The sequence below is a fragment of the Micropterus salmoides genome, unplaced genomic scaffold, assembly GCF_014851395.1.
Source record: "Micropterus salmoides isolate LMB-PRFRI ecotype aquatic unplaced genomic scaffold, ASM1485139v1 Ms_hic_scaffold_19, whole genome shotgun sequence".
Lineage (NCBI taxonomy): Eukaryota > Metazoa > Chordata > Actinopteri > Centrarchiformes > Centrarchidae > Micropterus > Micropterus salmoides.
Window position 1 is genome coordinate 10,052,833 of NW_024041039.1, and position 17,583 is coordinate 10,070,415.

General features: G+C 38.5%; 1 protein-coding gene across 1 annotated transcript in view; it reads right to left on the reverse strand.

The window, feature by feature from the left end:
* The window catches only part of dtnbb (dystrobrevin, beta b), a 40,526-nt gene that overhangs the window by 18,669 nt on the left and 4,274 nt on the right, over window positions 1-17,583 (reverse strand). The window contains 7 exon segments of the mRNA XM_038729146.1: window positions 3,483-3,557; window positions 11,336-11,460; window positions 13,036-13,202; window positions 14,517-14,622; window positions 14,756-14,910; window positions 15,272-15,357; window positions 17,347-17,560. Coding sequence (XP_038585074.1) covers window positions 3,483-3,557; window positions 11,336-11,460; window positions 13,036-13,202; window positions 14,517-14,622; window positions 14,756-14,910; window positions 15,272-15,357; window positions 17,347-17,560 — 928 coding nt within the window.

A 17,583-nucleotide genomic window follows, 5' to 3' on the forward strand; every position in this document is an offset into this window, starting at 1 on the left:
TTGTTAGAAACATGCAGCTTATGCTTTTTAAAAACTGTGTTCTGATTTGCCCGATGGTACAATAACTAAAGGTCAAAACTTTAGGAGGCCAGAGATTTCTTGAACATCTGGAGGGATGATGCTGATATTAATAACAATCTTTTTTTTCTGAATTTGATAACATATTTTTATTTATTTACTTTTGTATCGCAAAGTTGGATGGCCTTTTTTATTTACAATCATTTCAAAATATGTTCTATAAAGCTACTTATGTTTAGATATTCCATTGGTAAGGAATGTGCAGATCTGATTTTTCTGATTGGTATCAGCTGTGATAATGACCTTATTGACAGTATTGGATATTGGGCATGATGTCACATATTCACATTAAATACAGTCTCTCAATTTAGTGTTTCTGCTGTTAGTCATATTCATCCAGTTATAGCGGGGTACTGACTCATGTTTCAGTGCTACAGCAATCCCTGGTCTCATGTTACTTCGCATAAAAATTATCCTAATGGGCTCCACCCAGAAATTTGAAATTTGGGAAAAAGAGAACACTGGTATGGGATACTGACAGATAACAGATACTCTGAGTTGAGATATCAGGAGAGAAAGAGTCAGGTTAGTGCCACCCTAACATATGTACGGGACTGGATTTAAGCACTACACTTTTCCTCCTACCATTTAAATGCAATGAATGGCAAAACTAGATTCTTTCATTCCACTCTGACATTTTAAAGCTTTTTGACCTGTTATTATTTATGACTCTTGTAACTGTTTTGTGTGATTGTTGATTTTACATATGCTTCTACTTGAAAATTAACATTTTTTTTTAAGCCCCCCATTTAGTATTTTATAAGATGTATAAATACATTTAAGAAATTGTCTATAACACACTATAATGTTGTTGGAAGCCGATATGTGGGCACCCAAAAGTGGACGCTGATGTATGAACAGACAATAATGACAAAATAATAAAACTCAGTAGTAATAATATAAAATATCATAGGTGCATCCAACTACATTACAATGTGTTAAAAAGCATTTAGAAAATGTTTGTATACTGCTTATGAATGCTAAATAGGGCGACTTAAAGTAAAATGTTATTAACGGTATGAAAAATGATAAATGTTCAATGCAATGCAATAATTTCAGAGTTATATCAACAAAACTGTGTTAGCTTACCCACCAAAAGATACACCAGGTAATGATAAAATGTTTTATTCTAAACTTTTATGTTTAGGTTATGTCACATTAGGTGTCTTATATAATGACCTAATGACATCTTCCGATAAAAACTCAAACTGCTCCCCCACCAGCTGTGTTTCCACACTGACTCACATTTGGCCATTAACTCTGAATTAAAACTCATCAAGCATTTTCTTCTTCTTCTTTTTTAAATTTTTTTATCTTCTGCAGCTGTTGTTCTGCATGACTTACAGATAATAAATTGTGGTTCGCCCTTGGAGGACCAGCTAGTGGTGAATGATTTTGTCTGTGAGATAGTGAGGTGGGAGGGAGCAGATGCCATGTCAACATAGCAGACAGTATCAGTGAACGGACTGTGATGGAGGCTGGAAGCCCAACACGCACAATGTTTCAAACAGAGTGCATTCAACGCTGCCCTGATACACAATCGTGAACGTGTTTAGTATATTTCTGTGGTAAAAGGTGGAATCTGAAAGGGTCGACAAACAAGGACAGCACTGGTGCTGCTTTTCAGTTGGGGCTCTTGAAATGAGGCAGAGCCACAAGGAGCTTTGCATTATTCAGCAGTAGCATCTTTGACTCATAGGGCCTTCATGTGAAAGCAGGCAGGCCAGTGCCTGGTAATTATAACAATAGATTAATATTTACCAACCAAATGCGACAGTGAGAGGCTGGGAAGAACTGGCCTTCTGTTCTCTGCAACCAAACCTAAGTGAAGCCTGCTCCTTCCTTCCTTATTCAACACCTTATCTACCGGTATCCACACTGACTCTCAACACAACCTATTTTGGAAGCGTCATGGTGGCTTAGTGCGCAATTTCTGCCTTAAATATGGCAGCTTTGTAGTTGTTATCCCCCCCAAGGCAACAGCATCCTCATTGCATGACAACTTCCCAAAGCAGCTCTGACTCACAGAGCAAAATGTCAAGACAAAGGTTATCGGGCTTCTTCATTACTGCCACAGTGAAACAAACCTCAGGAGAGCATCGGCTTGCTACATGCTCCAACACATGATGTCTCTCACTGACCTCTGCGGGTCTGGATGCAGGGCATCATTTACAGCCTCTGGTGTCCCTATCTTGTCAGCTTCCCTCAAACCTACTCTGATCTTAATACTGTCACCCCTCAGAGACAAGACTGCACAAAATGTTCAGTCTCTGCAAGAAACCTAATCTAGTATTGATTGTTAGCATCTCATTTTCCTAAACACTGAAATCTTCCAGCAAGGTTAGATAATTACTCTGCAACGCAACATACATTTTAGAGAGAGGTAAGGGAATGTCGGCATGACCTCACTTCTTTGGCAGATGTTTATGATTTAAAAACACATTTTAAGGTTCAGTCTTGCTGTGATGGACATTTTTTGCAGTGTGCACACTGCCATTCACTCGCCTGGGTCCTTGGTGTAGTGCTGTATGATAACCCAGCACAGGAGAGCACAAGTGAGAAAGAAAACATCAACAGACTTCATTCAAGCTCCTCCTGAATGCTCCATCAAAGTCTTTGTCTGGACTTCAATCAAACACCGGATCCTAAACAGACACACACACATCTCTATTCTTGCTGTACACCAGACAGTGACGTGTCTTCCCTTCTAATGTGCCGTGGGAAGTCCCGAGTCCCTGAGCAGTCCCACCTTACAAACACAAATTCCCGGAAAGATATGATTGACAGATACTGTGCACAAAAGACAAATTCACCCAGCACAGCCTTGTAGGACAGAGTGCATATACATTAGAGCCACATCAGAGTGCTTTCTATTATTGAATCCATAACCACAATGGTTCATTACCACTGTGAGTAAATAATAATAGAGATGGCCGTTGAAGGGGGCTTCAGAGGGCTGAAATGAGAGGACAATTAGGCTGCTGTCACGGAGCCTTCGCCTCCTATCTGCTTACATGATAAGGCTCCAGTTCTATCATAATGTATTTGTCAAATCAACCCTTTAAGTAGGAGTGCTCACATATTCTTCATGACAGCGTAACAAATTTTTCTCTAAAAATACACTCACAAGGGCATGCTGCTCGGATGCAAAAATGTGTGTCAAGAGTGAGGGAACAAATAACATCTGTAGTCTGATTTGCCGTGCTATTCTTGTTATTTCCACTGATGATAGAGAATCTGTAACCTATTCTGAGCACAGAGCGAATTCTGTGTAATTAAAAGTGACATTTTGTCTTTTTAAAGAATACATTAGAGGTAAAAATAACAAAAGTGAAGCTAATTCTGTGGAATCATCAGAATAATATTGTCAAAAAGACATTGTGCATTTTCCTGGGGGTGCTTACCTTTTGGTAGGAGTAGGTGTCCCAGAGGACATGAGCATTGTGTCGTTCATGTTGTTGGCCACTGGTTTCGGCTGACTAAAAGACAAGATTAGAGGTCTTTAATGCTACACTGCAGAGGCCTCTGGTGCCTGTCACCAGGGAATGGAGTAGAGGGCATTCGCATTTTATAGTAATCATGAATCAGCGATCCTGACTTCAATTAAATTCAACTGTACAAAAGAGGGTAAGAGCGGGGGCAGGAGGAATCATTATAAGCTAATGACTGATGCACAAAATAGCCAACATGTTGTCCTCGAGTTAACTTGAAATTGTAACAAAATAATTTACTTTTTAAGGGAAAGGCGATTTAAATGTTTATAGGGTAATTAGCTTAAACCTAATTAACATGAGCCAAAGCAACAACAGCAGACAAGAAATCTAATTAAACTGGAAGTCTGTGAAAAACTAGGAAAGGTGACATTGTGGGAGGTAATTTGTTAGAGTAAACAAAGCAATGGGGTCCATCTGGCGGCTGAAACAGTGGCTCGAAAAAGTGGAGCCGAAAAACCCCGGGCCACAGAGTCTCATTAACGGATCAAAATATCACTCTGCACATTCCAGGTGCTCTTAGCTTCAAACTTCACCCGACAGCAAGCCACTCACAACAGCACTCGATTTCCATGTCTATGTAGTTGCATCTCCTCAATCTGCACATAGCATCTCTCTGTAGTTAGTTGATTCGATTGTTTTATTTAAAGCGCTCATTATCACATAAAAGGCAAAGCACTGAACAGTCCTATTGTGCTTATTTGACCCATCAGATTTTTTGGGCCAAAATCAAACTATTCATATCCACATTGTGCAGAATACTGTTATCAGCATGAGGCACTGTAAGTACTTTTTCTGCTACAGTGCCACAAAGTGCCAAACATTTCATACAGTGTTCTTTTCTGTACATTATTGTGCTACTAAAAACAAAACAGAAGTAAGCTCAAAAGAAACTGCATAATTATTGGACGGCATAGTACACACCAAAGTACATATTCCCATTGCTCATGGGGATTCAGCATGTTCTTTTTAAAGACACACTGTAATTATGTACTAGTTCATACATATGAATTTCCGTTAGGACTAGCCTAACATATTCAAAAGACAACCAAGGACGGTCCTGCATGTGTAATTCATCGGTCCTAATTTTTAGTTCAGATAAACAGATATACAGATAATAACAAGAAATGGAAAAAGCAACTGTCACTACTCCAACCTGCACATACTGCCTATAGTAAATGCTGAGTGCAGTAAAATCCCAGCCCATGTGAAAGATGTTTACCTCTCATTTAATGCTAATTATATGACAATATTCCACCCTGAAGGTGAGAGCTCCAGACGGAAGAGGAGACACGAGGCATAACACTTACCTCTATGTGGAGAGAAAGCACCTGTCTGGCTGGCAAAATACATCCAACTGCTGCTGTTGCCAGATGCCTAATCTGCCCTCAACTGAGCAGGCGAGCATCTCAATGTACTACACTGCTGCTGTCTCCAAGGAAACTCGGCGGTCACGTGACTTTATGACGACGTAGATTTCTCTCTCTCTCTCTCTCTGCCTCATACACACACACTCTCTCTCCTCTCTGAAGCTCTCTGCTCTGGCTCTGTCTTTTCACCTCTCTCTAAAACATGAATACACTGAGATAATTAGAGAAATGCCTTTTGCTCAAAATACCTCAATTGTAACCTCTCCATCCATTCAGGAGAGAAATGTGTAACAAACTGGCCTCTGCAGTCTATACTGTAATTTAATTTACATATCTTAATAACTACATAATAACTCTTCCCCTTACCTTCAGTGAGTTACGTAAGTCAAAGCTCTTCACAGCTATACTTCTATAAATAATCACCAGTCTTTTTTGAGCAAACTAATACAACTTCTGTGTAACAGTGGGGGGCAATAAAAAAGAGCTTCTTCTTACGTAAAAGCTTGACATTAGAAGTATTTCATTCTAATGCTAATAGGCGTCCTAACTCATTCTCACCTGCATCCCTGCGGTTCACTGACTGAAGAAATGTTGATTAAAGACGCACAGTCCAGTCAATCAGCCGGTGCCTCAGAGGTCAAATGGGAGTGAACTGACATAACATTTAGGCACAAAGAGATCAAAGTCTGCAATGCGCTAAGCCTCGCGGCACCTGCGTGCAGTGAATGACAATGTACCACCCTTTCCTTGTACTTGGCACTTGGCAGGGGTACAGGGAAAATTAAGTCTGCTGGAGCTTCACACACACATTCACCTCATTCCTGACAACAACGGATGCATGGCTGCCTTCAATCGCCCTCAGCCGGCTGAAAATAATACGCTAAACGTGATGCATCCTCTACTGCTGGCAAAGGTGTTCCTATTTTCCCCAGGAGGCTGTCACTACCTCGGCCACAGAAACCCAATGGATCACTCTCACAAAAAAGTGAATTACATGCTTGTTCTGTAATGACATTGATGGAATTTGCATTGACCCGGTGAATAAAAAAATATGTAAAACAGAGGAAGGCATTTTAAAGATGTTTTGGGATTTCAAGGGATTATATAGAGAGTGGAAAATTGGTTGCTAAATATTAAATATGGCACTGAGGATTTGACGCTATAGTGTGTGTTCCATATTAATGCTAAGTACGGTAAGATGCCTATTTTCGACTCTTAGACTATTTTGGTACTTAAAATCTTTTGGCAGAAGCGGTGCTAAGTCTGAAGGTAAGAAGCCGTATCATAGATTTAAAGTTTCTGAGACAGATGGTGCATCCCAAACCTATAACTCTCCTCCAAAACACAAATCCCCAAGAATCTCGCTGACAGTTTGAGTGGAGGGGAAAATTCACAGCTCAGCTTGCTGTTAGTCTTTGCTTTCAGACGCCTGTAAATATTTAAAAAAAAAAGTATCAGAATAGCTACACTTTGTCTGAAGTTGACGCAAGGGGTTGGACAACTGGGAGACTCATGTCCATTTGATTTGGGAGTTTTGATCAAACCTGAAGCTCTACCCTGATTCTGCCATTATAACTCACTCACAGGTGCTTCGTCAGCCTCACACACACACACACACACACACACACCCTGAGAGACCACGCTGATGATTGTCTCCTGGTTCACAACATGAAATAACACCTCTTCAAAGTCATCAGGATTGGCAACTAGCTGCACTACTTTTAGAATACCAACAGCACATTTCCCTCTCTGTTATGTGTCATAAATAAAATGAAGTCACTGTAGAATCAAATTTGAAGCTTGGCAGTTTTCCTGTGACTAATTATCTGAGGTATCCAGTATGCGGGAAGATTCCTGTAGCCAGCAGGGAGTCTACATAGGAATATGAGGCAGACAATTACCCATAATTTCTCGGCAATCGACCGTTAACAAATAGGAATCATTCCATTAGTGCCAGCTCTTCCTTATGGCTGATGTCTACAACGGGTGCAGAAGATTTACAATTAGTAGGCTTGATTTAAAGGAAACATAACGGGAACTATGCTCTCTTGATCTCAATGACCTCATCTGGTTAAATAAAAGTTTAATAAAAAATATAAAAAAAATGCTCTCACTGGAATGCAAGAAATCTATGTCTGGGATGACAGACGGAGTGTAAGAGCCAGTTAGCTTAGCTTAGCATAATGACTGTGAGTTCTGTGTTGAGACAGAAAGTCACTTGGATCTCTTTAGTTAATCTGACCGCTGGACAGTTTTTGCTTATTTGACCCATACAGCAAATACACCAACATTTTCTGTGGGTAACTGCCAGATACCTGGTTAGGTATGGTCTCCCAATTTAGACTATGATGTGCAACGTGCTGATCAAACATATTCATCGTTGACCATGATGAATGACTTGGCTTTTCATCTATACATGCTTTAAAACTGCTGAAGGTTTTAAACATAAATCCTGAGGATTGAACAGTGATGATCCCGACCCCTAATGGGTAATGTCACAGAAGACCTACTCATAAAATGCAAAGACCTCAGCAATACCAAATCTCATTAAAATTGAAACTAAACTGAAAAGTTGGCAGCCCTGTTTAAATATGAAGCTACAGCCAGCAGCCAGTTAGATTAGCTTAGCATAAAGACTGTGGGTTCTGTGTTAAAACAGAAAGTCACTTGGTTCTCTCAAGTTAATTTGACTGTTTGACAGTTTGAATTTGACCCATACAGCCAATACACCAACAGTACAGATGTAAGCTTTTAGCTAGCTAGCAACGGACAGGGAGTTATGTGTTTCTTGACTGGGTGAAGTGACTTCCTGGAGTCTCAGCTGGTTGTCCTTCAAAGATTTTTACGCTTTGGTTTTTGTTTGGATTAAACAAACGAGATATAACATGTTAATTAGTGAGCTTTAGAGGTGCTGGGAGGTGGATTTTCTTACTTTTCAACAGAGCCAGGCTAGCTTTTTCCCTTTAGTAGTTATAAGCTAAGCTAACTGTCTCCTGGGTGTAGCTTCTTAACATAACATATGAGAGACAGAGAGACAGACAGACAGACGGGTATCAATCTTTTCACCCTTTAAATGTTGAACTAAAATAAAACTCATACCTGTGTGTGAACAAAATAGACCGCATTTCCTTTGAATATATTTGCTAATAGAATCTGTTCAGATATACAGTTATATGGAAGCATTAAATCTGACCCAAAACTCAGAATAGCAGTCACTGATGAATATATTTTGAATGGTTGTCAGGTTTAAAAAAGATCTTTTCATGGCACGGTTGATGAGAGGCAGTACTTCATCACCACGCACAAATAAAAACATAAATGCTTCGGGAACCAAAAATAGACTTTTTTTCCATCATCAAAGACAGGGATCTTGGTAAATACCTTCCCTGTATCAGACATAACAATAGATAGGAGAAAAACATCCAAACAAGGCTCAGGGGTCAACAGTCACAACCGTTATTCTAAAAGTCTGTGAACACATGCACAGATATTGCCATCAAACCTGAAATACCAGACGTTCCTGGAATTTCTACCCCAAAACTTTCATTTAAAGACACAGAGTGAGATATACTGCATATATTGCTAATGTGTGTCAAATAACAGAAGTATTCAGAAAGATCTTTTACTCAAGTAAAAGTACCAGTACAACAATCTAAAAATACTCCATTCCAAGCAAAAGGTCTGTATATAAAATTAAGAAAAGAAATATTAGAAGCTAAATTTCTTTCAGTTATCATAAGTAAACTAACTGACAGATATATTTTATATATATTTATATTTCATAATTAGATTGTTAATACAGATGCATTAATGTGTTAGCAGCATTTTACTGTTGAAATAAAGTTAACTACTTTATGGCATTACCAAACTTTATTTACAAAGTTTTAGTTCCGCAGTTCCCAAACTACTGTAGGGGATGGGCTCCCTCCTCAGGCACAATAATACATTTTCATTTTAAAACACATAACTTTTGTTACATTTATGCCATGTGGCCACAATACTCTGGCATCTAACCCCTTAAGGATACTACCTGACCCCGTTTCAGTTTGAAAACTCTGGGACTGCGTTTTAGTCTGGACAGGGGGGAAGCAGGTGAATCTTTTGAAAACTATGTTGCACGCACCTCACTAAATTTGTCTCTGTTTGAGTGAGAGTGCATGTGTAAGAAAGCAAGACCTTTTATTATAGGAAGTAACCATGTAATACTAGAAACCTTTGCACATGGTAGAGGTTTACCCTTAGGGCTTTCTGGCAGAAAGTCCGTCTGCCAGTCTCGCAGACTACACGACACATAACTTCCTGGATTAACGAATTTATTTTAACTCAAACCATGATCTTTTCCTAAACCTAACCAAGTAGCTTTGTTGCCTAAACTTAACCAAACTGCGACCATTTTGAGGGCATAACATGTAGTTGGCGTGTCCTGTAGTACTGTGCACCCGCAGATGGACCTACTTGACAGAATCTGCTTCCTATTTGCACATGCCCAGTGTACATGAATGGTCATCTGAAATGCGTTTTCAGGAGTGTTAGTATGGATGGAGATATTTCTGAAACGGTTCTAAAACACTCGTATGATAGCAGAAAGAGAATAAACTAAATTATTTGACACAATCTGCATTATTTTTTTTGACTTTTTTGCTAATCTTTGCTTTTTGTGTATTATTGGGGTAATTTGACATATTTGTGAAGAGTTGAAAAGAAGTTGAACCATCTGAAAAGTTTAAAGGAGTAATGTCTCTTTGGTAGAACAGCTAACAAGTCAAAGACATACAGTATGTATTGTCATAAGGGGGCTGAACTAGACACTGATTTCTGTCATAAGACAAAAGGTTGGGAACTACTGGTTTAATCTTTAACAACACAATTTATTGTATGAGCTGATCATATGTTTTTAATGAAAAAGAGAAGTAGAAGAATAATGTAGCATGAAGTGAAAATACTCTAAATTGTACATATAGAACTTCAGTAGATGTACTTAGCCACTTTCCACCACTGCAAATAACTAATATATCTTTTTACAGTAAAAGTACTCTAACAGGACCCTTCAGTTAATGGAAAAAACATTCTGAAGAAAATAATTACAATAAAAGACCTTTAAGCTATAAAATCCTATATAACCAAGAGCCCCAAATATGCAGAACTCAATATTCTTGGGGCCTCCATCATCTGAAGTAATCAACATTGAAAAAAATAAAAAAAACGACATGGATTACTGCTTGCTGGGGGCACTGAAGATACATAATCCAAAGTAGTTTAGCCACAAATTTTATTTTAATCAATATTAATCTACTTGTGTGATGTAATTTCATGCTACACAGCCCATACAGTGCGGGCTAATCCAATCACCTCATCTCTTAGTTGGAGGAAAACATCCAGGTCGACAGTTGATTCTCTACTTTGTGATTAATTGTAAATTTATGCAAATGTTAACTTCATCTTAAATGCATAAATTTTGGCACAATGCAGAAAAATCCTCCAGCCAGTGGGCAGAGCCTGGATGTGAGAACTGATTCCGAGATGATTATGTCTATCAGGCAGTAAAATATGAAATAATGTTGATGTATTTACATTGTGTGATTTTTCTTGGCAGTCGCTGAGCTGCTTTCTCCCCCATCATGTGGCTCACTATCAATTACTCAGACAATTGCCAGCAGCAAAAGGATATACAGACAGCTTAGGTTTATGGTCATGACTGGAATATGAAGCAGGATTTTGTTATGAAATGTGCCATGAGAAATGTTGAAAGCTCAAATGAGAAAGTTGAGAGATTTCCTGTGATCCTATTAATGCCACGAACAAGCCAAATCATAAATCACTTTTTTTAAATCTGAAACATTATTAGATTTTGTTATGTTGGAGGACAGAAGCGTCAGAGTTTCAGCACAACAATGATGAAAAAAATATGAAGTGACCTTTGCGATGTGGACTTCTGCGGATGTATGTCTGTAGCGGAATTGATTATGGAAATCGTACTATTTTTCAACTGAAATGTAAATTAGTGTGCAGGGTTTAAGATAGCAGCGGAATATAATGCATTTCCAGTAATGACTTCCAGGAGCCTCAAAGCCTGGAGTGTGAGATTTATACCATTGTCCCAGTTTCATTGCCAACAGACTGATGAGGACGACTGTGCTGGTAACGGCAGCAGCGGCTGAACCTGCATAGTATATCGCCGTTTCCACATTAGCAAATAATCGTGGGATTGACATCTTAGTGAGATGGCACTCAGTGTCAGTCATGTAGTGATGGTGAAATGCAAAGATGGAGGCAGTTACATGACAAGAACAGACTATCATGAGCACACTGGGTCTTGCTGTTAATCAACAAATCAGTTGAGTTTATCTCATTAATAACACAAACAGTGATATCAAATGCTTTGGAAATGGCACTTACACAGTATGAGTCAGTTCCTGTGGTCTCTCAGCCTGCTCGGGGAACACAGGATGTGGTGGCTCTCCGATGGGGACGCAGCCCAGAGATTTGCTGATTGCGTGGCTCAGCTTTTTGGCCGGAGACTTCTGTGAGGAGGGCAGAACAAACAAAGTATCTATCACCTTGTGTGTTGTATCCACTGCTGTCATTGTGTTCGAACAGTTTTAAGCCGCTTCAGAAGTAATTTACATAACTAGGTCAACAGTTTGTTTACTGTCTTAAAAGTGTGGATCAGCAGTAGTTTATGCACATTCAGAAAGTGCTTATATATGCTACTTCACATGCAGTTTTGATGGCAGCCCTACGGTCCCAAAACTGCAATGCATTGAGTCCATTATTCTGTGTTCATGTCATATGGACAACTGAAGATAACTGCATGACTGCAGAGTTTGTTAGAAAGTAAGAAATAAAAATACTGTGCAGAGACAGCAACACCATTTACATTAAATTTAAGTTTCCCAGTCATAATTGCAAATTCAATATTGACTTGAATGCTATTTACAAGTTGGCATTGATAGAGGATATTGTAACTGTGCTTTTTTATTTTTAATCTTAAGTCAATTTACTCAAATTTGACTGATTTCTGTCATGCAGAAAAGGGACCAAACTCTCCAGAATCTCATGCTTGGCAGGGTAGTTTGTCATTTAACACTTCCTGGAAATACAAACTAGTTAATTAATTTTAGGTAAAATAGAATAGCAGTTATTTTAGGATGGGGGATTAGTTTGTCATGTGTCATCATTTAAGCAACAGTTTCAACAAAAATATTATCACATTATAACCCTCATGAAGGGAGGATTTATTGCAGGACTATTGTATCTGTATTAGTTTTAGCTAGGTGTACGTAACAAACTGACAACTGAGTGTATATTCCAGACGGCGTGCTGCTAAATGGCAGAAATAAGCCCTTAAATTTAATAAACTGAGATTTTTAAAACACTTATGAATAGTGACAGTTTTGCAGCATCACTGAGAGAGAGGTTTAGTGTCGCACAACTGTAATTAACACATCTAACAAAAGCTGTAATACTGCCAGCTAATCAGAATAGTGAAGGATGGAAAATGCTGCCAGATGCCAAAACCAAACATTATAGGTGGTTTTGAACACTGGAAGCCAAGTGAATTGTGGTGAAGAAATGTCAAAGATGTTTTTCATAGACATACAATTTCCACCTATTTGTCGCAAAAGTGGGTAAACATTCTGAAGAGATTCATCCACCTAACCCTTTGTGATAAATGTCGTAAATGTTTTTTCATTACAGTGTTTTGTGTTTCATGCACTCAGGCATGTTATTAATGTCCAGAGGCTTCATGAACAGTTATTCTTATCTGTGCAAAAAGCGAGTGGGATGGGAATTGGATTTGGGATCCAGCGCCTATGACTTCTCTTGTTTTGATTTATAACATAATGATTGAGCTTTGGGGGAATGCGACAACGCAGCAATATTTAATCAATACAATTTAATTTGCCAAAATGAGTAACCCCCCATTAAAATCCCCATTGGATTGCTTTGAGAGAACAGGAAATGTAGGGAGACGGCTAAATAGTCCGCTATGCTTCAAAATTATTCTACTCTCACACAGATATTGACTTTTGGATTGTTCAGAAAAGGGAACAATATGATGCAAAATTGAGGGAGTGATCAGGGCTTTGCCTTACCCAAGAAGAGTGCTCCTTCATCTGGTGCTGGTTACTGTGGGGACCATTGGCATGGCCACGCCAGAAACAGCTTTGACAGAGCTGGTAGCCATGGCACTGTTGGCACCGATACCGGAAACCCATCATGCTTTCGCTCCGGCAATATGAACATTCCACCGGATGGAAGACTGAGCGGTGAAAAACAACAACAAAGATTTTCTGTAAGAGACATCTTTAGATAGTTACTAACAAAAAACTCACTAACAAATGGCAGATGTTCCTTGCCTTTTTTTGTCTGAGGTATAACCGGAAGTCAGTGGAGTAAAGTAACAAAGTACATTTACATAAGAACAGTGTTTGATTAGCATATCTATTTTATGTTACTTATTACTTGTAGTCCAATACATTCCAGAGGGAAATATTGTACTTTTTACAGCACTACAATTATTTGACAAGTTGACAGTATATAGTTGAGAGCCCGTGTCACGTTTCAGATGTCTATGAGATGTTTTATCAGAAAAGTTTCATCAACATGGACAGCAAATTCACTGTTATAATTGTATTACAAATTACATGTTTACAAAATATGTATATGCAATACCTACTTTTGCATGAATCAAAGTTCTGTATTCTTCTCTATGTCCCATGTACACTTTATTTCTCTTTTTGCAATATTAGCAATATTAATATAATCTTATCTTATATATAAGATTTAAGCAGGACAAAAAGATTCTCATTATTCCCACACCACGTGAACGCAGGGGAAGCTACGGTGGCCGACATGCTCTGTTGCCTCTTGTGCTAAATAATATGTGTGGGCCTCCATTCGTCCATCTTTTTTAACTTCTAATAAACCAGTTGACTTCTAAAAATAGTACTACTAATGTTACTTGTTCTTGTTGTTGTTGTTCTTCTTCTTCGTACCTATTCAATATAGTGAAGAAAAACTTTGTAGAGCAGTTTGTCCATTTGGGCTAATGTAGAAACATGGCGTTGCAACCGCGTAAGAGGACCCGTGGTGTTTGTAGACAGAAATGGCTCATTCTAAGGTAATAAAAACATAACTGTCCATGTTCTTTATACACCACTGAAAAGATAGTAATGTATATTATATTGCAATTTGCTCAGTAGATCTTTACACACTGCACCTGTAAACCTCTCACATTGTTTAATTTAAATAACTGATCAAAGGCCCAAAGAGGTAGACATACCGCATCCATTTTTTCAAAAATAATGATTAGAGAAAAGTAAAAAAAAGAAAAGAAAACAAATGTGTGTAAGAGAACCTTATTTTTTCGTCTCTCCCATTAATCACCTCATGACCCCTCAGATTTAACTGGGACCCTTAGGAGGGGCTCAATCCCTAGGTTAGAAACCAAATGCAGTCTCCCCTTTGTTGTACAGTAGGTACTGAGAATTTATTTAGGAACTATTATCTTCAAATGTTGATATCAATGTGGTTGCACAGTATAAATATAAATGACTGAGATTCCAGATCTTACCATTTTCAACATTAGCAAGTCGGTGCATGAGCGGGAGCCATACGAGGCATTGAGGGGGAGGATCTGCCATCAACACATCCAAAAACGTGTTCAGCATAATCTTCTTCTAGATAGAAACACACAAATACATGCATTAAAGAATATGTGTAAATGATTAGATATTTAAAAGATAAAGAAGAAGAAGAAGAAGAAGAAGAGGAAGAGGAAGAGGATGGTGTGTTCAAATATCCTCCTCATACCTGCTGAGGGAAGCACGTCCGCACTGAATGCTCCGTGTAGCCAAAAGAAGGGCCCTCGAACACGGCTGTGGGGAGTTTCAGCACCTCCCTGAGAAACTGATCAAACTTTGCAAACATCATGACTCCGCTCGAGTCAGAGATCTGTGAGAAAATATCTGAGAGACAGAAAATGTCAGACTTTTTATCCTTAGCAAAAACAGAGTGCAAAACAGGCTTTTGTCACTTCTGTAAATGTCTTATTAATCATTGATCCGTATACTCAGGAGACAGTAAAAATATACACAGCTACAGTTAAATGAATTCTGCATATATGTTCCCACAGTGCCCCTGTGTGTTTAACTTCAGAAACTACATGAAGATAGTAACTGTCCCAGGAAATCCTTGCATGAGCAGGCAGCCATGATGTCATATTTCAGAAAATCCGGCACATACTATTAAAACTAATTTAAATACGCAGCTCATTAACATTAATATCTTCTGACATGCTATGCATAAGGTGCTTACAAATTTACTTACAACGTAGTTTGTCCACAATTTTCCCTCCACACATTGTTGACAGCATGGATTTCATTGAGAACACTGTCAGCTTCCCATGGCTTTCACTGCGAGTAGAAAGAAAGGTGATGTTTCCTCAGTAGATTAAAGTGATGAAAAGTTAAATTCATAAGATGTAAAATGCACCTTTGTTCAATTGTTCAATTTAATACACTGACTGTTTTTGCTGCTACAGCCTTATTTAGCTTTTGGTTGCTAATGTTAGGTAGCTCAGTTGACTAGATGACCCTCCTCTACTTGTGTTACTGTCACCCTACGTTTTATCATATCATCTTGTGGCCACAGTGGCCGCTGTTCAGATAACATTACATACTCTTGCTTTAATAAATGATACTGTAGTGTTTGCACAGAAATATTACACAATTAAAGGTAAAATGCATATTATTTGATTCTATTCTGCTGAGCTACAATTTGAGATGAAAACATAGCTGGCACCATGATAAACATAAAGCAACGCATATGCTAAACTACAACTGAAACATATCAGTGCACTTGTTATGTTTCATCAATTATGGTGTAAAATGTAAAAAATCATGAACTAAGCTCCTTGACCCCTTAAAATCATTTAAAATTGCCAAGAGAGACCAGCTCATTCATTTCAGATTCAATTAGCTCTTGCTTCCGAGCAAAGGTAGCAGAGTACATGAAAGCTCTTCTGCCTAATTCAGTTTGGACCTCTGGGACAGATAGCGAAACTGCTTCCTGTGATCGTAGACTGTAATTTCCACAAAGTTTCCCAGAGATACGGCAGCATGAATAATAATGGAGCGGGACCAGAATGACCTTACAGATAAAAGTAAACCAATTGAAAGCATCAATGAATGAACAGAGCAAGCAGCCAATCAATTTGAGCACACAATGTACAATAATGAGTGAGAGCTTTATGGTCAATAATAAACCTCTGCACTCCAGAGTGGACAGTGTCTGGGGCCTTGAGCAAAGCACAGCCATTTAGAGGAGGGATATACAGTAAAACATCTCCAAGGATACTTCAACTGATTGGGACTTTATTTACACGGCCCACTTTATATCTGCTGTGTGAGAAAGCTTATTGCCAAGATTTCTGATTGTTTGTACAGTGAAGTCAGAGGCATAGCTATAGAGGACACAAAGGTCATTTGCTGCATATTTGTTCTGGGAATTTGGGGGAGTTTAACTACTACTAAAGACTTAGACATGAAAAGTATTTTGGGCTGATTCCAATATTTGTTAGCATTTAGACATTTGTATTGGGAAATAAAATGGTAATGCTTCATTTTATAAGTCTGTAATTTCCTGACAATTTCCAATTTTCCAAGTTCCAAGGTTTCCTGGAAAGAAATAACGTAATTTGGTATTATTTATAGAAAAAATGGTGAATGTTGGTGTGTCAATTATTTTATCCAGAGTACGGCTGCGGATCAATCGTTCAGTTTAGAAAATATCTGAAAATAGTGAAAAATTGCTGTAATAATTGGGTTTTAGGTGACGTCTTAAAATGTCTTGTTTTGTCTGACCAAGTCCTAACATAAGAAACTCAAACTGCAGATTTGTTTACATTTTTCCTTGATACATGACTTTTAGTTAATTAGCTTAAAGAAATGTCTTTGAACTGCTCAATTTAAATAAAACTTAATAAATAAAATAAAACAGAAAATATAATAGTTGTATATACTGTTTAGTTAATACATAAAGTATGAAAAATCCAAATAATCAAACATTTTTTGGTCACAAAAATTACTCAACTATGAATCAGCTCACATTTATTGTTATTATTTCTAAAATGTTCAACACGCTACATGCAATTTGCCTTAGTTGTTTGTAAGTTGATTGTCAAATACATATGATCAAACTGCGTCGGTTTATTAGCGAGACAACCCTTTTCTGAACAGCAGAAGATTACTATACAGGATAATGGCACATTGAAAAATGCCACCATAAGTTACCGGTCACACCAGACCAAGTAAGGCTTTTGTGGCAAACAACTGAAAAGGTGATTCAAGTGATCACCACCTACATGGTGCAGTGCTCCCCTGCACTGACCATTTGGCCCATACCTGTCATAGGTGGCCACCATGAAGTTGAGCAACAGCCCGATGGACTGCTCCACATTGATCTGGTGGGTGGTGGGCAGCCGCTTGTTCAGCTGGTAGTAGATGGAAGACAAGATAGTCTCCAGCCGCGACACATTGATCTCAGCATTGTGGTCCAATGTGTTGAGCCCGTTGTCACGAAAGGCTTCGATCATGTTCCAGACATCCACCAGATGAACTGTGATGGGAGAGGGGCAAACA